Source organism: Macaca nemestrina, chromosome 1, assembly GCF_043159975.1.
Source record: "Macaca nemestrina isolate mMacNem1 chromosome 1, mMacNem.hap1, whole genome shotgun sequence".
Classification (NCBI taxonomy): domain Eukaryota; kingdom Metazoa; phylum Chordata; class Mammalia; order Primates; family Cercopithecidae; genus Macaca; species Macaca nemestrina.
The window spans coordinates 59,473,055-59,493,819 of NC_092125.1; the positions used below are offsets into that span (position 1 = coordinate 59,473,055).

Sequence of the window (20,765 nt, forward strand, 5' to 3'; positions counted from 1 at the left end):
CAGGGCCCCAGGTTAATAGTTGACTGCAAAACTGGGATTTGACTCTGGAACTTGGGGCCAGGCTCTAGGGAAGGGCTGGGAAAGGTGAAACAAGGAGACTGCTTTGGACCGAGGCCAACCGGAGGAAAGCCCTGTAAGGCGGGGAAGAGTGGGTTTCTGTGGCCGCCTGGGCATGAAGGCATGAAGCCTAACCCCATCCTCTGTGGCCTGGACCAGCCCTGTCAGGTTCTCCAACTTCATGCATTGAGACTGGGTGTGTCTGTGCCTACAGGTTTGTGTGTGTGATTGGGGTTGTGCTTTTTGCACACATCTGCCTCTCTGCCCACTGACCTATTTATAGCAAGAACCCTGGGCAGATTGCTGCTTCCCCTAAGGTAGCCCAAGTTGCTGGTTCCCACTGCCATGTTTTCTGAAAGGGGCTGGCAGGCTAGCAGCCCACGGAGCCAGACCATGCCCCAGGGAGTAGCTGGCACTGCACTTTGTACCAATTCCTGGCATTTATGGCAGATAATACATGGGATTTGAGGGCAGAATGGGGACTCAGTAGGGTGGGTGGAAGGATTACTGCTCTGATAACTCAGCCCCTCCTGGGGCCAGTGCTGCGGTGGTCAAAAAGCCAAGGGACCCTAGATCTGGGACCAGCCACTTCCCTTGCAGGCTTAGCTTAGAAGTCACTATCCCACTGCCCTGAAAAGTCAGAACTTGACCAGACACGGTGGCTCACGCCTGTAATCCCAGTACTTTGGGAGGCCAAGGTGGGCGGATCACGAGTTCAGGAGTTCAAGACCAGCCTGACCAACATGGTGAAACCCTGTCTCTATTAAAAATACAAAAATTAGCCGGGTGTGGTGGCACACACCTGTAATCCCAGCTACTCAGGAGGTTGAGGCAGGAGAATCGCTTGAACCTGGGAGGCGGAGGTTGCAGTGAGTCGAGATCATGTCACTGCACTCCAGTCTGGGTGACAGAGCGAGACTCCATCTCAAAAAAAGAAAAAAGAAAAAAAGGAAAGTCAGAACTTTGCTCTCTGCTTCACAGGAGCCTCTCTCACAAGTATGATGGGGGAAGAGGGGCTGCCCCAGACCCCCACTCCACCCCAGCATGCCCTATGCCCTCACCAGGGTTTGGACCCAGAAGTGAGTGGGATGGAGAAAGGACCTGAGCCAGAGGACAGATAAGTGGCCGCCCCCCACTCCGGGAAAGAATCAGTCCTGGGGGATAGGACCAGTACAGGAGTGTGAAGGGGAAACAATTGGGAGGAGGGTGAGTGAAAGTGGGGAGAGCAGAGGCGGGAGGGACAGGAGTGCCCAGGACAGAAGGAAGGAGTCACCTGGTGGCCAGGCCTGGAACTGCAAGTATCTCTTCTGTGAGGCCTCCTGCCCTGTGCAGCTGGACTAGGTGAGGGATTGAAAGTGCCCTGACCTCTCAGCCCGGAGCAGTCAGGTACACCCAGCAGACATCAGGGAGAGTTAATCTAGCTTTGCAGAGGAAGGAGAGTATGAAATCCGGCAGGAGAAGCGGCTCTGAATGGAGAGGCCTCTTCTGATGGCCAGAGTCAGGGGCAGGACGGGGTCAGTTCTCGGAGATCAGGGCTCTGGTGAGCTGAGCATCCTGGGTGGTGAGTGTGTGCTGTGTGACATCACAGGGACTCGGCAGAAGGGGCCCCAGGGGACCCTGGCAAGCAGCCACCAATTCCTTAGCCCTCCCTTCAGATCCTGGACTGTGGACTGCAGACAGGCTGACTGGAGCCCAGCACAGCCCTCTCTTCACAAGCCCCAAGTCTTCCCTTTCTTCTCCGTGCTCACAGTCAGAGCTGCAGAAATGACCAGGAAACTGGGTTTTTAATGAAGATGGCTGTGGACACTGTACACACATAGAAGGGGTGTGGCACAGGGCTAGAGGAAAGGTGCTCTCACTCCCTCCTCGTCCTTCACCTGTTACACCACAGGGTAGCTGGGAAGCCCCAAGTGCCTCATGGATGGGTGGGAGCCCACCCTGCTGGGGTGAGGTCTTCAGACACTCTCGTTTGTCCTGCCTCTTGGATATCTCTTTAATCCCAGTTCCAGAGGAGGGCATGCAGGCTGGAGGGAAGAAGTGAGAGGGGAGGTGGGAAGGGATGCTCCAGACACGGGCAGAGAAGTGAGTGAGCTGGGTTGGAGAAGAAGCATGAAGCAGGAGCTCAGAGCGCAGCACAGCAAGCTGGCCTGTAGGGACAAAGAGGCGAAGCCATCAGTTCCCGGGGACCTGTGTGCAGTGCATGAATCCCTGACTTACCTACAGCACATGCAGTCTCCAGGGCTTCTCACCCCTAGCGCACCCCTGGCTGGATCTTCATTCATAGGGGCTCCTACAAGACCTCAGCTTCTCAGCCCACAGGCACAGTTTCTCCCCTTTTGGGACCCCTCACACTGCTCCTCCGCACTGCGGCCCTCAGCTCTTACCTGGCCTTGCCATGCTACTCTGTGGGTGGTTAATTCCCACCTCCATGCTTCTGTTGCACCATCAGCCCTTTAACGTGCCCTTCCCTTTATCAGCTAACACTTGCCCATCACGTCCTCAGAGAGCTCCTCCTCTCCAGAAAGCCTGCTCCGACCAGTGCTATCTGGTGGATGCCTGCCCTATTGCACATTCTCTCAGCACTTCCACAGACGGTTTTATGTGGCCTGATTTCCTTGCTTGGCCCAGTTTCTCCAGCTTTTTCCTCAGAGAGTGGGAAGTGTTAGCTTCTCTGAGTGGTAGCTCCTTGGGAACAGGTACTGTGAGTGCTGGGTACTTCGCAGGGAGCACAAATAAAGGACATCACCAGGAGGTATTTAAAAGAGCATAGATTCTCAGAAAGTCAGAGATGAAGGGACCCCAGGGATCCTCTAACCTAGTGGTTCTGAAACTCTCCATGTGCATCAGAATCACCTGGAAGGCTGGTCTCACCCCAGAGTTTCCAATTTAGTGGACCTGGGGTGGGGGGTGATCATTTGCATCCCAGGTGATGTAGATGCTGCTGGTCCCGGGACCACACCTGGAGAACCACTGATTTAACACAGCCCCCAATTTCATAGAGGAGGGGAACAAAAAGGGCCCCCAAACAGAAATGACATGCCCAAGGTATCACGGTGCTGGAGCCAGGACTGAGCCCAGGAGAGCCGACTCAAATCAGTCTCATCAGTGCCTTTGTCCCTGCACCACACTGAGTACAACCTGCCTGCCCATCGTGGACTCCCTCATTATCCTCTAGACTCTGATGGACCCCAGAGAAGGGAGCTGATCTCTAGGTACCTCTATTGTGAGGTTGGAGACTTGGCAGCATCAAACATCTTCTTCCGGCCTTCCATGCCAGACATGGCCTCCACATTCTTCCTCCAGTCACCCACCTCCACAGGCCGCTCCTGTGGACAAGTGGCACACACATCAGGGACTTACCAGGCTGGATGCCCCCCCCAGCTCAAGAGAAGTTGGGTGATAGAAAACCAGTCTCCTCAGATGATAAGAAATCCCAATGCCCCTCCCCAGCTGTTTAAGTCCTAGGACTCAGCCAGGCAGGTGGACACGGGCCAAGCCGAGGCCCCACAGGAAGCTGTGTGGCTTGGGAGCACTGGGTGATAGTGGCAGCTACGGGGCTAGTTCCCACCTCAATGCACCTGAGCAAAACCTCCTCCCAGGCCCCATGCCACCCTCCTGGTCTGGCACTCTGCAGGCTCAAGGCCACCTCTTCCAAGAAGCCTTCCCCTGCGAATGTGACTGCTTTTCCATTTCCTCAGTATACTGCCTGGCTTATCTCTTGTCCTCTGAAGCTTCTTGGGCCAGAGACTATGTTCCTGTCATCCCTGTTCCTTACAGAGCCTATCAATTTGGGGCACATATACTGTGAGTTCAACCAACTTTGAATAATTTGTTGCTGGGTGGTTGAACTCAGTTCTCTAACGTCTGTGCTCGTGTGTGGCTATCACCAAGATGAGCTGCTGTCTCCTTTCCCTGTGGTGACCAGGCAGTCACCTCCAACATTACCCTATATCTCCACGTTCTCTTCACACTGGGAACAAGATTTTTGCTTCATGTCTCAGTCTGGGGTCTAGCTTTCTTTATGTCCTAGTTTCTTCATCAGACTGGGAACAGCCTGAAGGAAGGGAGCAAGTCTTCTTTCTTTCTTCCCACACTGGTCTTCCAAAACATTCTAGAACATTCTCTCTGTCAAGCTGACTGGCCTCCAACAGGAGCTCCTGGGCCTGCCTGAGGCCATGTGAGGGGTTGACAAGGGGAAAGCTGGTAGGGAAGAGGGTGGAAGGTTCTGAGGAAAGGGACCTCACCTTCTCTGTGTCTTCCTTCTTCACAGACTTGAGGTTGGCCCGCAGATCCATGGACACCTTGTGCTTGGAACCCAGCAGGGCCCGGAGCATGGCGTCAGCTGAGACACGGACCCGACGCAGGGGCGGGCGCTTGAACTTCCCACGGAGGTCCATCACCTTCAGCTTCAGGTCCTTAATCTGCAGGTGAGAAGTGCCCGGGGCTCACTGGAGAGGGAGCTAGCCACAGGGCACCCTTCCTAAGGACCTCAGATTGCTAGGGTTCCAGCCAGAGATACACCTTAATTTGTCCACCCTTGAAGCCAGACCTATCAGCAGTCACCAGCCTTTTCGTCACCAGGGACTGGTTTTGTGGAAGACGCTTTTTCCACGGAGAGGTGGTGGGGTGGTTTCAGGATGAAACTGTTCCACCTCAGACCATCAGGCATGAGTTTGATTCTCATAATGAGTGTGCAACCTAGATTCCTCGCGTGCACAGTTCACAATAGGGTTCACACTCCTGTGAGAATCTAATGCCACTGCTGATCTGACAGGAGGCAGAGCTCGGGTGGGAATGCTCACTCACCCACTGCTCACCTCCTGCTGTGCAGCCCAGTTCCTAACAGGCCACGGATTAGTACTGGTCCACAGCCCAAGAGTTGGAGACCCTGCTCTAGGACAGTCAGACCCACCCACCCCTTTGCAAATAGCCACTGCACATTTGCTGATAAATGGATAGTTAATCAGATAGATAAAGCCTATTAGCCATTGCTAATACTGTAACCTTGAATAAAAGGGGTAGCTCCACCAGACTGAGACTTGTCTGGTTTGGAAGCCCTATTTGGAGTGCAGGGTTGCTTTCTTTTGTTCCTGTAGCCTCATCCCTGCTTCTAACTTATTCCTCCCCAGTGAGCCTTCAAAGCAGCTCACAGCCTTGGTCCAGCAGGGTGATAAACTTCCAGGTCCTAGACCCCTGGAGGAATTTCCAGGGTGTGATCTCTAGAGGGAATTCTTAGGAGCTTGGTGACCCCACATATCATTCCCGGTGGGCAGAAGTGGGAAGGAGGGAAGTGACTGGTGCTACCTCCCTGCCCCCTCCTCACTGCTTGGACAAATGACCCAAAGGAGCCCTGTCCTTCCCTGTTCTGCCCCACCCCACTGGAGCAGGGTCTGGATGGAGTTAATCCTCCCACACTCCATGCTAAGGGAGCACAGAGTACCGAAGTGGGAGCCAGAGACCAGCACTGGTCCCAGGACCACCACTGTGCAACCTAGGACAAGTCCTTGGCCTCTCTGATCCTGAGTGTTCTCCTCTGCAAGGTGCAAATAGCCCCTACTTCATCCACAGGCCTATAGGGAGGATCAAAGGCTATAACACACATGAAAGCACTTCACAAAGGTAAGACGTTATTAACAGGCATATGATTATTTGTGTGGGTGGATAAAGAGAGTGGCTTCTGTTAGGCTGATGAGCCCACATGGCAGGTAGGGAGGAAGTTTGTACTTTTCATGTGTGATTATCCACTCTGCCCATCTCCAGATCTCCAGCCCTATGGGGCTAGGGCGGAGAAACCAAAGGTTCCTGCTTAAGTGGCCCCTTCCAGGCCCTGTGGAAGGAGGGGACCTCCCATGGCTGCTGCATCCGTGCCCATGCCCCTGCCTAGCCCACCCTGGCCATGCCCCTTCCCTTCCTTAGACTCACCTCCCTGGTGTTGTGGAGACATTTGGCCTCAATGTCGTATCGCTCCTCATCCACCACCTCTACCTTGGCATGCAGCTCCCGGCACAGGTCCTGGGGGCGGCAGATGGATCAGGCAGGCGCGAAGAAGAGCGGAACAGAGCCATCAGTTTCCAGCCCTTGACCCTCTCCCCAGCCCCTTTGCAAGACCTGGGATCCAGAGAGGAGCTGACAGTTTCCTCCACTCTGAGGCTCATGACAGGCAATAGCTCAAAGGGTATGCCCTCTGTTCTCCTGTCTATATGTCGTGCTTTCTTAAAAACAGTATTCCTTTGCTTGAACCCAGGAGGCAGAGGTTGCAATGAGCTAAGATCACACCACTGCACTCCAGCCTGGCGACAGAGTGAGACTCCATCTCAAAAAAAAAAAAAAAAAAAAAACCCAACACCACCACCAACAACAACAAAACAGTATTCTTGGCTGGGCATGGTGGCTTATCCCTGTAATCCCAGCACTTTGGGAGGCCAAGACGGGTGGATCACCGGAGGTCAGGAGTTCAAGACCAGCCTGACCAATATGGTGAAACCCCGTCTCTACTAAAACTACAAAAATTAGCCAGGCATGGTGGCACACACCTGTAGTCCCAGATACTCAGGAGGCTGAGACAGGAGAATGGCTTGAACATGGGAAGTGGAGGTTGCAGTGAGCCGAGATTACGCCATTGCACTCCAGCCTGGGCAACAGAGTGAGACTCTGTCTCAAAAAAAAAAGTATTCTTTCATCATGGCTTATTGCAGCCTCAACCTCCTGGGCTCAAGTGATCCTCCCATCTCATTGTTTTAACTTTTTATAGAGACAAGGTCTCACTTTCACTATGTTGCCCAGGCTGGTCTCAAACTCTGGGGTTCAAGTGATTCTCCTGCCTCAGCCTCTCAAAATGCTAGGGTCACAGGCATGAGCCACTGTGCCCAGCAAAATAAAATAGTTTTCTTATGATTAAAGTAATGTTTTAATTTTAGACATTTTGAAAACTATGTATTAAACATAATACAAAAATAATAAAAATTAAAATACCTAGTGATGCCACCACCCAGGGATACTTAGTAACATTTTGATGTATTTCCTTCCAGTCTCTTTTCTCTGTAAGCACTGGCATTTAAATAATTTCCCAGTGTTCTGAAAACGTTAAAGACCAAGCTCTAAGAAAGGATAGACAAGTCCTTGGAGAAGTGGGGCTTCTCCAAACCCTGGCCGCCTCCCCATTCCATGCCATCACCCTGACTGCTTGTGAAACTGGGCCCCTGGCTCCGCCCAGCCCAGGCAAGTCACGCCTCCCCTCTAAGGCTCAGTTCAGTGCCTGTAAAATGGAATCTAATGTTCCTACCTCACAGGTGGTTGTGAAGATTAAATGAGACCATGGAAGTCAGGGGTGCCCTGTAAATTATGGAACCTTGAGCTAGTGTTAGTTCAGGCTCTTGCTGCCTGGTCCCTGGAGCCACCCACATAGTGCCTCCAACCCCATCCTGCCCTGCCGCACCTGCCGGGCTCACCTGCAGGGCACTGAGGGACAGGCCACGCGTCTGCAGTGTGGGGATGCGCTCTGCCAGGTAGCGCACCTTCTCAGCCTCACGCTCCTCATGCTCCTGCTCCCAGCATTCCTTGGCCTTGGCCAGCATCAGGCTCTGGACAGAACAAACCTGCTGAGCTGGGGGCCTCGCATCTCCCACCTGGCATCAGGGAATGAGGCGAGGACAGCCCCAGGCTGGGCCAACTCTGAGACCACCGTCCAGTGTAGAAGTCTATGCAGCGGCCACGGACAGGCTGTGCGTGAGGGTACACCAAGTGGCCACACACAATGTTCCTGGAGTCCTGGAACTTGTTTTCCCCTGACAGTCTTCCTCTTACCCACTTACTGTCTGTTTTGACTCACAAAGCTCCAAAGAGAAAAACACATACGAGAATAAAGGAAGTCTCTCTGGCTGCACGAGTAGCTTCCCACTCTGAAGCTGGTCACCACCTACTCTAGGGACCCCAGGCGGGTGCCAGGATCCATACTCGAGGATCCCACCCACTGACCACCTGAGCCTGGCACTGGCTCCAGCAATGCTGGACTCCTTCTGCCCCTCATCATCCTCACTCTGGCCTCCTTCCTTTCTCCTTTCCATAATCCTCCACATCCCTTCAGAGTCGGCTCTCTGCCCCTCTGCCTCCCACTGGGCATCCCCCTGCAGCCAGCCCCCAGCCTCACCTTCAGCAAGAGTTTGCGGGAGGCAGTGATCTTGGGTTTTCTCTGTGAGCAAGAAGAGAGAGAGACAGGTGGTGAAGCAGAGGCTGCAGCACTGGAATTCTGGTCTAGGCCAAGACAAGTGCCAGCTAGGGTTCTCTGTCTTTATCCAGAATCCTCTGCTCGCCCTGTGGTGCCTTAAAAGCTCATCTTTGTGATTTAACCCCTGCAGTTCAGACAAGGCTGCAGTCAGCTACCTTGACCTAGGGGCTGAAGCCTTAACTTCCCACTCTGATTCTGCTGCTGCTGAAATCTTGTAAGATACTATGAGGGTCACATGGCTTCTACAGGCACCTCTTTCCTCATCTGTAAATAAGGATATTATGACCCCCCCCTTGCTTAGTTCACAGAGTTATTGCAGATGAAATGAGATCATGGATGTGCAAATCCTTTGAAAAGCATAAAAGCTATGTATGTTTTCACACTCCAGGTAGTAATACAGCAATACCTTGATGATCTATCATGCTGCATAAATAAGCTGTGAATTTCCCAAATAAATGAAATGTATCTATGTAGACCTCAAAACTTTTAAAAATGTTAACATTACCCATACAAATCTTTCTAAGATATAAAACCACTGTTTTATCTTCTTATCAAAAATCCTAAACATGTTGTTGCTTACTAGTCCTAGCCCTGTGACAGTGGTGCCTCAGGGGTGGCAAAGGTGAGTAGGGCTGCTTGGCCCCCAACTAATGAGACTGTGATGCCTTTCGAGCACTAGTATCTCTTCCGGGCCATAGGTGGTCACTTCTCATTGCCAGCAGGAAGCATCCTACCTAGACTTAATGTGCTGCAAGCTGGGAGAGCATGGCTCTCCAATGTTATTCCAGGGTGTAAAGTAGAAGTGATTAGGCTTTGAGAGGGAAGTTCTCATGAGAGACAATGGATGAGTTTCAGCAAATGGAATGTGTAACTTCTATTCTGACTGTTCAGAGTGGTTTGTTTGTCTTTTCCTCTCCTAAAGATTTTTGTTACATTTCAGATAAGTGTGATTTCAAAAGAAAGAGCCTATGACTCTAAGCATTACCTCCACAGTTTACACACCGTAATGTACACATGGCAAATGTTTTACTGCTATCTTGTTTCCCCACCACTTGGTGAGTGAGCTGATGGTCACCTCATCTGACCATCAGTCAGTGAGGACTCACTTTAATACGAGCCTTAGCAAAACTTCAACATTCATATGAATGTTCAAAAGTAACATTTTCAATTCTTTCCGAGAATCTCTGTGCCACATGTCCCCTCCATCAATACCGCTAATTCGCACTGTTGCCATCCCTGAGTCCCCATTCCTATCCCTGCCATCCCCATCCTTGGACTGTATATAGGCTGTGATCTCAGCAGCCTGTTAAGTCTGGAGTGTATAGAATGGCCAGTGTCAGGATTATCTAACACCTGAGGGATTTAAGGACATCTCTTTGCTCCTCGCTCAATGTTCAGCCACTGGGCAAGAGTGGAATAACCCAATGACTATCCCTTACCCCTCAAATATAGCTTTGCACAGGATCAGCTTTGCATGGAATAGGGTGGTCCCCCCAGGACTGGACCAGCTCTCAGAGTGGGTGAGGAAGAGCTTGTGCTCAGCAAAGATGCAGAGTCACACCCAGCCCTGCTGCAGTACCAGTCCCAGGACAACCTTCCAGTGACATTGTACACTGGCATAGCAACTCCCTGGACACTAGGAAACCCCACATCCAGAATCTTCGCCTGATGTTTCCATCTCCTGGGAATTTGTTCAGCCACTAAATACCCTACACCTCCCAGACTCCCACCAGGGCTTAATACAAGCTCTCCCCTCTCCTCAGATGCCAACCCCACCTTCCCACCTTTACCAGTCAGAAGAGTTAACCAGGACAGAGATACCCCAAATACCACTTACCTCGCTTCAGGCATCCATCACAGGAAGGACAGGGAAAGAGCAGAACACAGAGTGAGTATGAACAATGAGGATTACATGTGCGGCCGCAGAACCTCGCAGACCAGCTTGGGGAAGGAGGGGGCCGCTGACAACAGTGAGCCAGAGAGTCATCAGGCATCAGGCAGGGGGAGAAGTTCGAGGTTCCGGCAGAACAGAATAAAAACTCAACAGCCCTTTGAACTACCGGGCATTCTTATTGGGAGGTACTGGGCATGGTAAGTTGGGGAGAAGTGGTGGAAGGGGAGGGAAGCCTTAGGGTAGGGTTCCAGTAACATGAAAGCATCCATCCGTGGGTGTGTGGGTAAATTCCCAAAGCTTTGTTCACCTACTGTGTCAGTGTTAAGTGGTGGCTGGTACACGCAATTCACGTGTTAGATCAAGACAGGAAAACTCTGAGGCACAGGCCAAAAAGGCGCTCCCAGGGCAACCTGAGAGTGAGTTCTGCTCAATGGCTGGGAGGACACAGGCAGCACGGGGAAGACCATCAAGTGCTGTCCCTGTTCGAGGACCTGGTCTCTTAGGGGAAAGCTTTGGGGGTTGAAAACATGGTGCCTCCACTGTGGGGCTGAAGTCTGTGGCAAAGGGACTTGCCTTCCTGGGGCCCCAGATGGCAGTGAGACTACTTACACTTCCGGCATGGTGGCAGTGGGACAGCACCTGGGGGCACAGAGGAACAGTTCATGAGGGAAAGTAGAAACCCCTGCCCCCAACCCAGCTGCGCCTTGGGAGCCCAGCCTAGGAGACAGAGTCAGAATACAAAAGGAAGAAATCAGACACACTGGATTCCAGCAGGTCAAGATGGGACAGGGTTGCAGGGCAGGGGTCAGCCAACTACAGCTCAGAAGCCTAACCTGGACCCCCGCCTGTTTTTACTTAAAGAGTTGCAAGATTTTTTTTTTTTTTTTTAAGAATTTGCAACAGAAACCTTATGTGAGCTACAAAGCTATCTGGACCTTTCCAGATAAAGCTTGCTAAGCCCGGTGGAGAACAGAATGGAGTCCATAGGAAATATGCTTGGAAAGTGAGAGCAGCCAGGCACAGTGGCTCATGCCTGTAATCCCAGCACTTTGGGAGTCCGAAGTGGGCAGATCATGAGATCAGGAGTTCAAGACCAGCCTGGCCAATATGGTGAAACCCCATCTCTACTAATAATACAAAAATTAGCGAGTGTGGTGGTGCACGCCTGTAATCCCAGCTACTCAGGAAGCTGAGGCAGAAGAATTGCTTGAACCCAGGAGGTGGAGGTTGCAGTGAGCCGAGATCGTGCCACTGCACTCCAGCCTGGGTGACAGAATGAGTCTCCTTCTCAAAAAAAAAAAAAAAATTGAGATTGTAGCTCACTCTTGAGGGCCTTGAAGGACAGGCTGAGTTTAGATTTTATCCTGTGGATTAAGAGTGGTCATTGAGGCCGGGCGCGGTGGCTCAAGCCTATAATCCCAGCACTTTGGGAGGCCGAGACGGGCGGATCACGAGGTCAGGAGATCGAGACCATCCTGGCTAACATGGTGAAACCCCGTCTCTACTAAAAATATAAAAAAATAAGCCGGGCGAGGTGGCGGGTGCCTGTAGTCCCAGCTACTCGGGAGGCTGAGGCAGGAGAATGGCGGGAACCCGGGAGGCGGAGCTTGCAGTGAGCTGAGATCCGGCCACAGCACTCCAGCCTGGGCGACAGAGCGAGACTCAGTCTCAAAAAAAAAAAAAAAAAAGTGGTCATTGAAAGGCTCAGAGAGAGGAAGGCCTGGAAAGTGAATGAGCAGAGTGGATGCTGGAATACGGGTAGCTGCTATGTGGCACAACTCCATCCACAGATGGTAATACAACTGGCACCCCCAGGGTGGGGCAGTGAGAGGCCCTGAGTGGGGGAGGATAAGCCACGAGGCAGGGCAAATCCTGTGTTCACCCAAGTCTGTCTTTCCCCATTCTGGGTTGGTTTTCCTCTCTGCAAAATTAGGGGTTAAATCAGTGGGTTTCCACTTGATGTTTATTATTAATTAATATTAATTAAAATAATATTTAATTAATTTTATTTGGTTGAATCCTTTGTTCTAACCAAATCTTACTTGGAAGTAAAATAAATCCAATCAGTATAAGCAACATGGCATTTTGCCTATCAGAAGGTGGAGGGTGGGAGGAGGGAGAGGATCAGGAAAAATAACTAATGGATACGTCTCTCATATCTGAGTGATGAAATAATTGATACAACAAACCTCCATGACACATGTTTACCTGTGTAACAAACCTGCACATCCTGCACATGTACTCCTGAATTTAAAAATCAAACAAACAAAAAGAGCCAAATGGCACCGGTTGAAGGGGGTTATCATAGCAGCCCTGTGGTCTTCTGTGAGGATACTTGGCCATGGAGCACAATTTGAAGCCCCCTGACCAGGTGATCCTGAGGCCCAGGCCAAAGAGGGGGTCCATGAGGCTGCAGAGGGAGATGTTCCAAAGCCAGACATAATTCACCGTCTTGCCTGGGCCTGGACACAGAGCATTCCAATGCCAGAGGAGGGAGGGACTGTGCAAAAGCTCAGGGAAACGAAGGGGACAGCTGAGGTGAGGAGCAGGTGTGCAGGGGCGCACAGAAACTCTGAGCCAGGCTGTGAGGTAAAGGGTGGGAGAGCCCAGTGTGTGTGTGGAGGGGAGGGCAGGCATGGAGCTCAGGGTCAGGAGTGTGGACTTGGTTCAAGAACCTGGTTGTGGGGTCTGGGAGGCAGGGAATTAAAGTACACTTGCAAAGTGCCTGCCAATAATTTCATCCCAGAGCCACCCCTTCCTCTGCCCTAATTCTCTCCTTTCACTTTGTGCCCATGAAGCACTGTCCCAGCCCCAGTGAACATGCTTTGGCCACCTCCCCTGAATCTACCAGTGGATCAGAAAGCCTTCTGGGCCTCCCTCCACCTCTGCCTCCACCTCTGCCTCCACCACCAGGGGAGGGGAAGGCTCAGGTGGAGGAGATGGAGGGGTAGTGTGACCCCAGAGTCTCAGCTGTCATGCTGGGGTACAGAGGGAGGGGTATGGAGACAATCCATGAATTCCTGAGATGCTTGGCTGGAATTAGATTTTATAGGCAGCTGCTTATTCTGAGGGCTCTGCTTCTCCAAAGATGCTGAGGAAATCCAAAGGAAACACCAGCTGGCGAAGAGCCACCTCCAGGCCCCTCTGTCCATCATCAGCCTCCAGGAATGCCAGCGTCCAGAGGGTACCAGGTCTGTGTCTGTCTCCCTGGGATGTGCCTTGTCCTTGGTGGGCATTTGGCAGTGATCATGCCTCCCTCTCTCCCTCAGAGAGCCAACTGTCCCCAGTGTGGGGCCCTACCTGCCAAGGCCAATTTGCACCTCATGCCAAGCTCTGGGACCTGCCCCCAGCCTGCCTCACTGACAAATGCCAGACCAAGGGGTCCCACGTCAGGCAAGAGGCCTCAGCCTGTGCTCTGACACCCACCAGACGGGGGCCCTTGCCAGGCTCTGTGGAAGTCAAGCAAGGACTGATAAGTCAGGATGTAGATAGCACGGGAAGGCTTGGAGAGCCAGGATTCCATCTCCTCCACAAGTAGCAAGCAAGGAGATAATGAGAAAATCCTCCACCCACGGGAGGGAGCAAAGAGTCTCTGGTGGTTGCCTCAGAGCTGGGCTTTCCCTTTCTTGAGGCTCTGCAGCATGGCAGGGACTATCAACTAGACTATGAGATTAAGTCTGTGTGTGTAAATGTGTGTAAGTGACTGTGTGTGAGAGTGTGTGTGTGTGAGAGAAAGAGAGAGAGTGTGTGTATATATAGGGGAAAGAACTGATCTCTGCACACCCAATGATCACATCCACAAGTATCTAGTTAGGCTCATGTGCTTCCCCCTACTCCCCACCCCCTGACCTTGGAACCCCATTCAAGGGCATCCCTGTCTTCCTTGCCTGACGGTTAACACTCCCAAGCCCATGGTGTTGGGCTGCCTACCACACACCATACCCCCATCTTGAGCTCTGAACAGCAAAGCCTAATCTCAGAGTTGCTGTGGGACTGTGACTCCCAAACCCAGTGGTAGGTGCTGCCTTCAGCCCTCACCCAAGTCAGGGACTGCCACATGGCCTCCTGCCCCAAGCCTTGGGTTGCCCTGTGGATACTGCCCTGGCGTATGTGTTCACTGGCTCTTGTGCCTCAACCCAAAATGCTGCCACCATTGCCTTCCTCCAAGAGGACCCCCAGTATCTACTGCTGCTCCTCAGAGCCAGGAGCTCTGAGCAGGAGCGGTCAAGAGGGGTTGCCGGTCTGCCCTCCCCTGCTCTTGTGCTGCAGTACAGAGGGATGGGCAAAGGGAGCTAACAGCGTCGCTCAAAGACAAAGAACACAGAAGCAAGATAGTTTCCTTGCTCAGCAGGGGGCTCTGGCCCTGCCTTCTACGCTCCCTGGGAGTCCTGCACGCCAGGCACCCTCCTTCTCTTCTGCTGCAGGTATTGCTGACTTTGAGCGCTCACCCAGCTCTCTGATCCCAGGGCCACCCCTTCCCCTGGGTGCACTATCCCTCCCACACCCTGCTGGGCATCCTGTGTGAAAACATCATCCCTTAGGCAGCCTTGGGGCTCCTAAGGAACCTCATGGAAGATTCTTCTCCTTGCTCCCAGCTTCCAAATAGCCAGGAAAAGTTTTCACCTCTCACAACAGTTTTGCAAGAGATAGGCCATTCTGTGGGACAAAATGCTGTGGGAGTATTTTAGGAATGTTCTACCAACAAACCAACTGTACAGGCAAGAAACGGTTTTCTCCAGCTCCAAGACCTCGCTTTCTCCTTAAACAAAAGCCCCAGGTTCTCTGCCTGGGATCAGCCTAGATCTGAAGTCCTGGGCTGTAGGCGCTTACCTTGTTCAGTCCTCGTGGAGCTGGGCTGGCCTGTGCCTCGCTGTAGACCGCAGACTGTGAGGGGCAGAGCCGAGGGGAGGCTATGAAAACTGTGGCCAGCAGCAACTGGCCGGTAAAAATAGAACAGACCCACTGCCCCCTCCTGCTGCCCCTCCTCCCTTCCACCCCTCCCACCACACACACACACACACACACACACACACGCACACCTCACAGGGCAGATGCGTGCTGAGATGCACACAACAGTCACACAGGCCGAAAGCCACGCGAGTTTGTGGCTCAGGAGCAGAGGCAAATTCTGTGCACATAGGTGCCACCGATTGAGTGAAACCAGCACCCACCTGGGGAGACTCAAGCTGCAGAAAGGGAAAGAACGAACAGCCAGACCAGGTGTGGGGACTGAACAGAGATGGGACTGGGAGGGGGAATGAGGGAGAGCAAGGGGCCACAGGGAAGGCCCAGAAGGGCAAGTAGCAGCTGGGGGAAGAGGACCATTGGGCTAACCCTGCATCTCTTATAAGGCATTATGGAAATGAGGCCCCCAAACCCATGCTCCAAAAGCCCAAGAGGGCTAAAGACTCAATTTTCCGGGATTTTTCGGTGGCTCGGGTGCACGTGGGATAGGAGAGTGCCTGGCTGTGGGGAGTGATGTGAGCAGTGTTGCAGGCTGACCCCAGTGAGTGTTTCCAGGGCTGAGCAGAACGGCAGTGGCAGCAGGGCCCACCTTTCCGCTCAGGGAGGTCTGAGGGTCTGCAGACACTCTGCATGCCACTCCAGGTGGGTTTCCTGGAAGCTAGATTTCCTGGGTTCCAAAAAACACCCAAGTTTCATGCCAGGAACTCAGTGAGACTAATTCACCTCTCCCCTGCCCTAATCTTCATCTCCAGCCAGAAGCCAACAGATCCCAGGGGACTGGAGCCACAGGGGCTGCACCTGTTTACTGGGTATTTTTAGGACAGTTGATGAACACATAATACCCATCCTATAGTCAGAGAAAGACAATGCCTGCTATGTTAATCCTGTGGCTATTATAGTGTGTCATCTCATGGGTTGGGGCAGGACACTGACCCTCTCGGAGGCCAGAGAGAGGCCTCGCAAGCAGGAGGTTAGGGAGTCCCAGCCACGCTCCCCATTTGGAGAGGGAGAGAGTAATGGGCAGGGGTGTCCTAAGGAGACACAACCCAGTGCCCACAGAGGTAAAGGCCCTGCCCTCTCTACACCGACATTCTGCTGCCTAATAGAGGTTGCTCTAATTCTGTTCTGGTCGGGTCAACTTTGAGAAGCCTCTATGCGAGAAAGCTGCCAGGAAGAAAGGACAGGGTCTAGGGAGACATGGGGGTTGGGGGCATAGGATTCCAAGTGGAGAGGCTGGAATGGATAATGGAGGTGGACTCCAGCCAAGAGGATCAGCCAGAGGGAGCAGGAATTCAGGGCCTTTGCAGATAAGCCTACTGGAGTTTATTGCCTCAGCTTATTATAATTTACACAATAACTTTCCTTTTATTTATTTACTTTTTTTTTTTTTTTTTTTTTTTTTTTTTGAGACAGAGTCTCGCTCTGTCACCCAGGCTGGAGTACAGGGGCGTGATCTTGGCTCACTGCAACCTCTACCTAGTGGGTTCAAGTGATTCTCCTGCCTCAGCCTCCTGAGTAGCTGGGACTACAGGTGCGCCACCATGCTTGGCTATTTTTTGCATTTTTAGTAGAGACAGGGTTTCACTATGTTGGCCAGGCTGATCTCAAACTCCTGGCCTTGAGCGATGCACCTGCCTCAGGCTCCCAAAGTGCTGGGATTACAGACATGAGCTACCATGACCAGCCTATACAATAACTTTCTTAAAAGACCTTGATATTCTCAAAAACTGAATTATCTGCATGAATTATCCCGCTTTTTGAAAAGGAAAAACAAAGAGCACAGGTCGATAAATAGAAGAACAAAGCAGGATGAACACAAGCCAAGAAAGTAGGCAGCCAGATGTCCACAGCAAGACGTGGAGAACATAGCACAGCCAGGGGCCCTTCTTGGGCAGGAGCCATGGAGAATCTCAGACTCAGAGTTATTCATCTTCACACTCTGTTGGGCAGCATGGGGCCAGGACCCCTCACCCCAGTGTCCCAATTCCATCCCCACCATCCCTGCACACCACGTGGAATCCAGCCTCTAGCTCCCCCTCTGAGATCCACCATGACCTTTGGCCCCAGTTCACACACTGACTTCTCCAGCATCTCTCTCCTGTCGCTCAAAGGTGGCCTTCAAAAGCAAGCATGCCATGCCCTGTTGTCCTTGCTCCTGAGCCCCATCTTCCTTCATGTATGGAGTGGGTGCAGAGCAGGCCACAATGATCCAGGCCGCCCACAACCAGCTGAGGGGCCGCCACTGGAGGTCTCAGCCCTGCAGCCCACTCACTGCCCCAACCAAGTGTGCCTCCGCAGCCTTTCTCCTCCCGCCCTTGCCTACAGAAAAGGTCACCCCTTCTCAGTGCACATCTGCCCTGGGGCCAGGTTTCCTATTCTCCCTGCAGAGCAGGCACAGCTGTACCAGAGCTGAGGTTCTGTCTGACACAGATGCTCACTGGTCAGGGAGGACCCTTCCCAGACACAGAGCCAGAAAGAGTGCTCCTGGCCCTGGCCCCAGGCAGCACTGTTTGTGCTACACTGAATAGTGGCCCTCATAGGTGCCTGGGCCCTAATGCAAATGTGAATCTGTTACCTTAGATGGCAAAGGGTCTTTGCAGATGTGATTACATTAAGACACTTGAGACGGGGAGATTATCCTGGATTATCTTGGTGGGCCCAATCTAATCGCAAGTGTCCTTCTCAGCTGAGTGAGTCATGAGAAGCAGGGTTGAGAGAAGGAAATGTGATGAAGGAAGCAGATGTCAGAAAAGATGCTATGCCGCTGGCCTTGACCATGGAGGGAGGTCATGAGCCAAGGAATGCAGGCAGCCTCTACAAGCCAAAAAAGGGACAGGGAACGGCTTCTCCCCTAGAGCCTGCAGGGGGAAGCAGGCCTCCCAACACCCTGCCTTGCAGCCCAGGGAGACTGACTTCAGACTTCTGCCCTCCAGAATGGTAAGATAATAAACTTGGGTTATTTGTGCTGACTTGTTACAGCAGCAATGAGAAGCTAATACATTCTTCAGTGCCTTGCTGGGCCCTGGACTTCATGGTTCCGGCTATGCTTGGGACTAGCCAGGAAAACGGTGATCCTGGGAGGGTCAGTGAAACAAACCAGCCCGGGTTTCAGAACAAGGCAGCCCTGAGGAAGAGTGGGCCAGAATCCAGCCCCACCAGGGCCTGCCTGGCCTTCCAGAAAGCCAGCTCTGATTTTGCCGAGAGCATCACAGGACACCAGAGCAGGAAGACTGTCCAGTCCAATCTGTGTGCCCGTGAGGAAACCCAGGCCCCCAGAGGGGAGGCCACAGGGTGAGGGGTCAGTTCTCCTAACTCCCAGCCCAGTGCTCTGTCATGCTGCCCACAAAGCAGAGACACTTCCCTAACCTTAACTTTAGCCCAATTCTAATCCTAACACTAACCCTCTTTTAACCCCAATATAATCCCTGTCCCTGTCTTTATCCCTAACCTACTAGAACCTTCACCTTCTTGCTCTCTACTCTCTTGCTTGGTTTACTGAGGTGACTGCTTGCCCTCTCAATCCATTCTGCACACAGCATGCAAAATGCTAAAACTGACCTTGTTCTAATTCCTAATCCAGCTTCATCTGCAAGCCCTACCCTAGACCACATGAGTTTCCCCTCCTGGCGTTGGCCCTAGCCTTATTGCAGGCCTTCTAGACACTAAGCTGAATTTAGGTTCACTGCAGAATTGACCCAGCTATGCAGTATCCTCTCTGAACCTTGGCTTCCTCATTTGTAAAATGGGTTAAGGGTGTGCAGAGACCTGAGGCTGAGCCTGACTTCCATGGGGTCCTCCTCCCTGGGACAAGGCTGGAGGCTTTCCCTTAGCCTCTTTTTCAAAATATTTTTTAATTTTTTATGGAGGTGGGGTCTCCTTACATTGCCTAGGTTGGTCTTGAACACCTGGGCACAAGCAAACCTCCTGTCTTGGCCTCCCAAAGTGCTGGGATTACAGTATGTCTGAGTGTGAGCCACCATGTCTGAACCCCCTTAGCCTCTTTTAAAGTCCAGGAAGAGGCTGAGGCAAACTTGACAAGAATCCAGGCCTCAGGAGAATGGCCTCTGTGGTCAGTACCCTCTCAGATCTTCTGTGACTGCCCAGCTCAATGGAAATGGATGGAAGAATTGCCAGAAGGAGTGAGAACCAGAGCTGGCCAGATCGTGGGAGGAAGGGGCAAGTCCAAGAAAGAGGGACGGTGAGATGGGTGTCAGTGAGAGAAGGCCTGGAGGGATTTTCAGCCTCTAGTGCCACTGGCTTCCAGTGTCATCCTTGTCCCTCCCAGGGCTGGGGAGGCCACAGGGAAAGGGAAGGAAGTGTCTGGCCAGAGGAGCTAAGCCTTGTAAGGCCGTGGGTTGTGGAGTCAGGTCCTGCCACCTCAGAGGCTGACACCTGTCAGCCCTGGCTGCCCTGGCTTGGTTTGGGAAGCACAGAAGCCCAAATTAGCAAGTGACAAAGCCCAGACCATCTGTCTTCCCGGCGGCCCCTCCTGACACGGGCTCTCCCCCCACTACTCAGGGGCCTTCGCCTCAGTGACAGCCAACCCCACGCCCCTCCCCGCCTTCTCCACCCACCCCCTCTTAAGCCCATCATGGTTCCAAGGCCAGCTTTCTGTGACTGAGTTCTGAGAGGGGGCAGGGCTGGGGGCTGAGGAGACTAGAGCAGAAGGAACAGAGAAATCAAAAGGGTGTCACCCTCAATTTTTCACCACAAATCAGTCCCACATGAAAGTCTGTGGCATTAGAGACATAGCATAGTGAGGTGAGTCAACACGCGACTTTGGAAGCAGACAGCTCTGCCACTCACCAGGAACACTCACTAGTGAAGCTTAGCAGTGTATCCCTCCAAGCCTCCACTTCCTCATCTGTAAAATGGGGGTAATAATGGTGCCCACCTGGGGGGTGGCTGTGAGGCTCCAATGAGGTATGTGCATAAAGGGCATTGCAAAGCCCTGGCCCAAGGCAAATGCTGAACAAATGTTGGTTCTTGGCATATAGTCCTCGAGGCCTCACACTACCATTCTGAGGTAGGCACTATTACTTACCCTACCATACCCATGAGGAAACAGGGTCACAGTGGTTTAGCAATCAGCCAGGGTCCCACAGCAAGGACAAGACAGAGCTGAGAGCTGCACCCAGGTCTCTGTGCCAAAGTCCATGCTCCTGCACATAGTAAGTGTTCAGTAAACAGGGGCCGTCACTATGACTTTAATGTCCTCATCTTCAGCCAACACCATGGTTCCCACGGGGAACTTGGAATGGACCAGTGTTGTGACTCCAAAGCTGCGTATAATTCATCCCAACATTAAAAACAGTAAATGGGCTGAGCATGGTGGCTCGGGCCTGTAATCCCAGCACTTTGGGAGACTGAGGCAAGCAGATGGCTTGGGCTCAGGAGTTTGAGACCAGACTGGGTAACATGGCAAAAGCCCCGTTTCTACAAAGAATACAGAAATTAGCCGGGTGTGGTGGCACAAGCCTGTGCTCCTGGCTACTTGGGAGGCTGAAATGGGAGGATTGCTTGAGCCAAGGAGGAGGTCAAGGCTACTATGAGCCGAGATCACATGCCACTGTACGCCAGCCTGGGCAACAGAGTGAGACCCTGTCTCAAAGCAGAAAAAAAGTG

At 52.4% G+C, this 20,765-nt stretch overlaps 1 protein-coding gene across 1 annotated transcript; it reads right to left on the reverse strand.

Moving 5' to 3' along the window:
* Window positions 1-1,822: 1,822 nt before the first annotated feature.
* Window positions 1,823-15,772, reverse strand: LOC105484714 (troponin I1, slow skeletal type). The gene is made up of 10 exons (XM_071068570.1): window positions 15,730-15,772; window positions 15,347-15,420; window positions 15,006-15,110; window positions 10,785-10,814; window positions 8,204-8,245; window positions 7,506-7,637; window positions 5,980-6,069; window positions 4,302-4,478; window positions 3,274-3,383; window positions 1,823-2,204 (listed from the first exon to the last, which is right to left on the reverse strand). Exons 1-9 carry the CDS (start codon window positions 15,770-15,772, stop codon window positions 3,276-3,278), a joined length of 801 nt encoding a protein of 266 aa, XP_070924671.1. The 3' UTR covers window positions 1,823-2,204; window positions 3,274-3,275.
* Window positions 15,773-20,765: the final 4,993 nt, after the last annotated feature.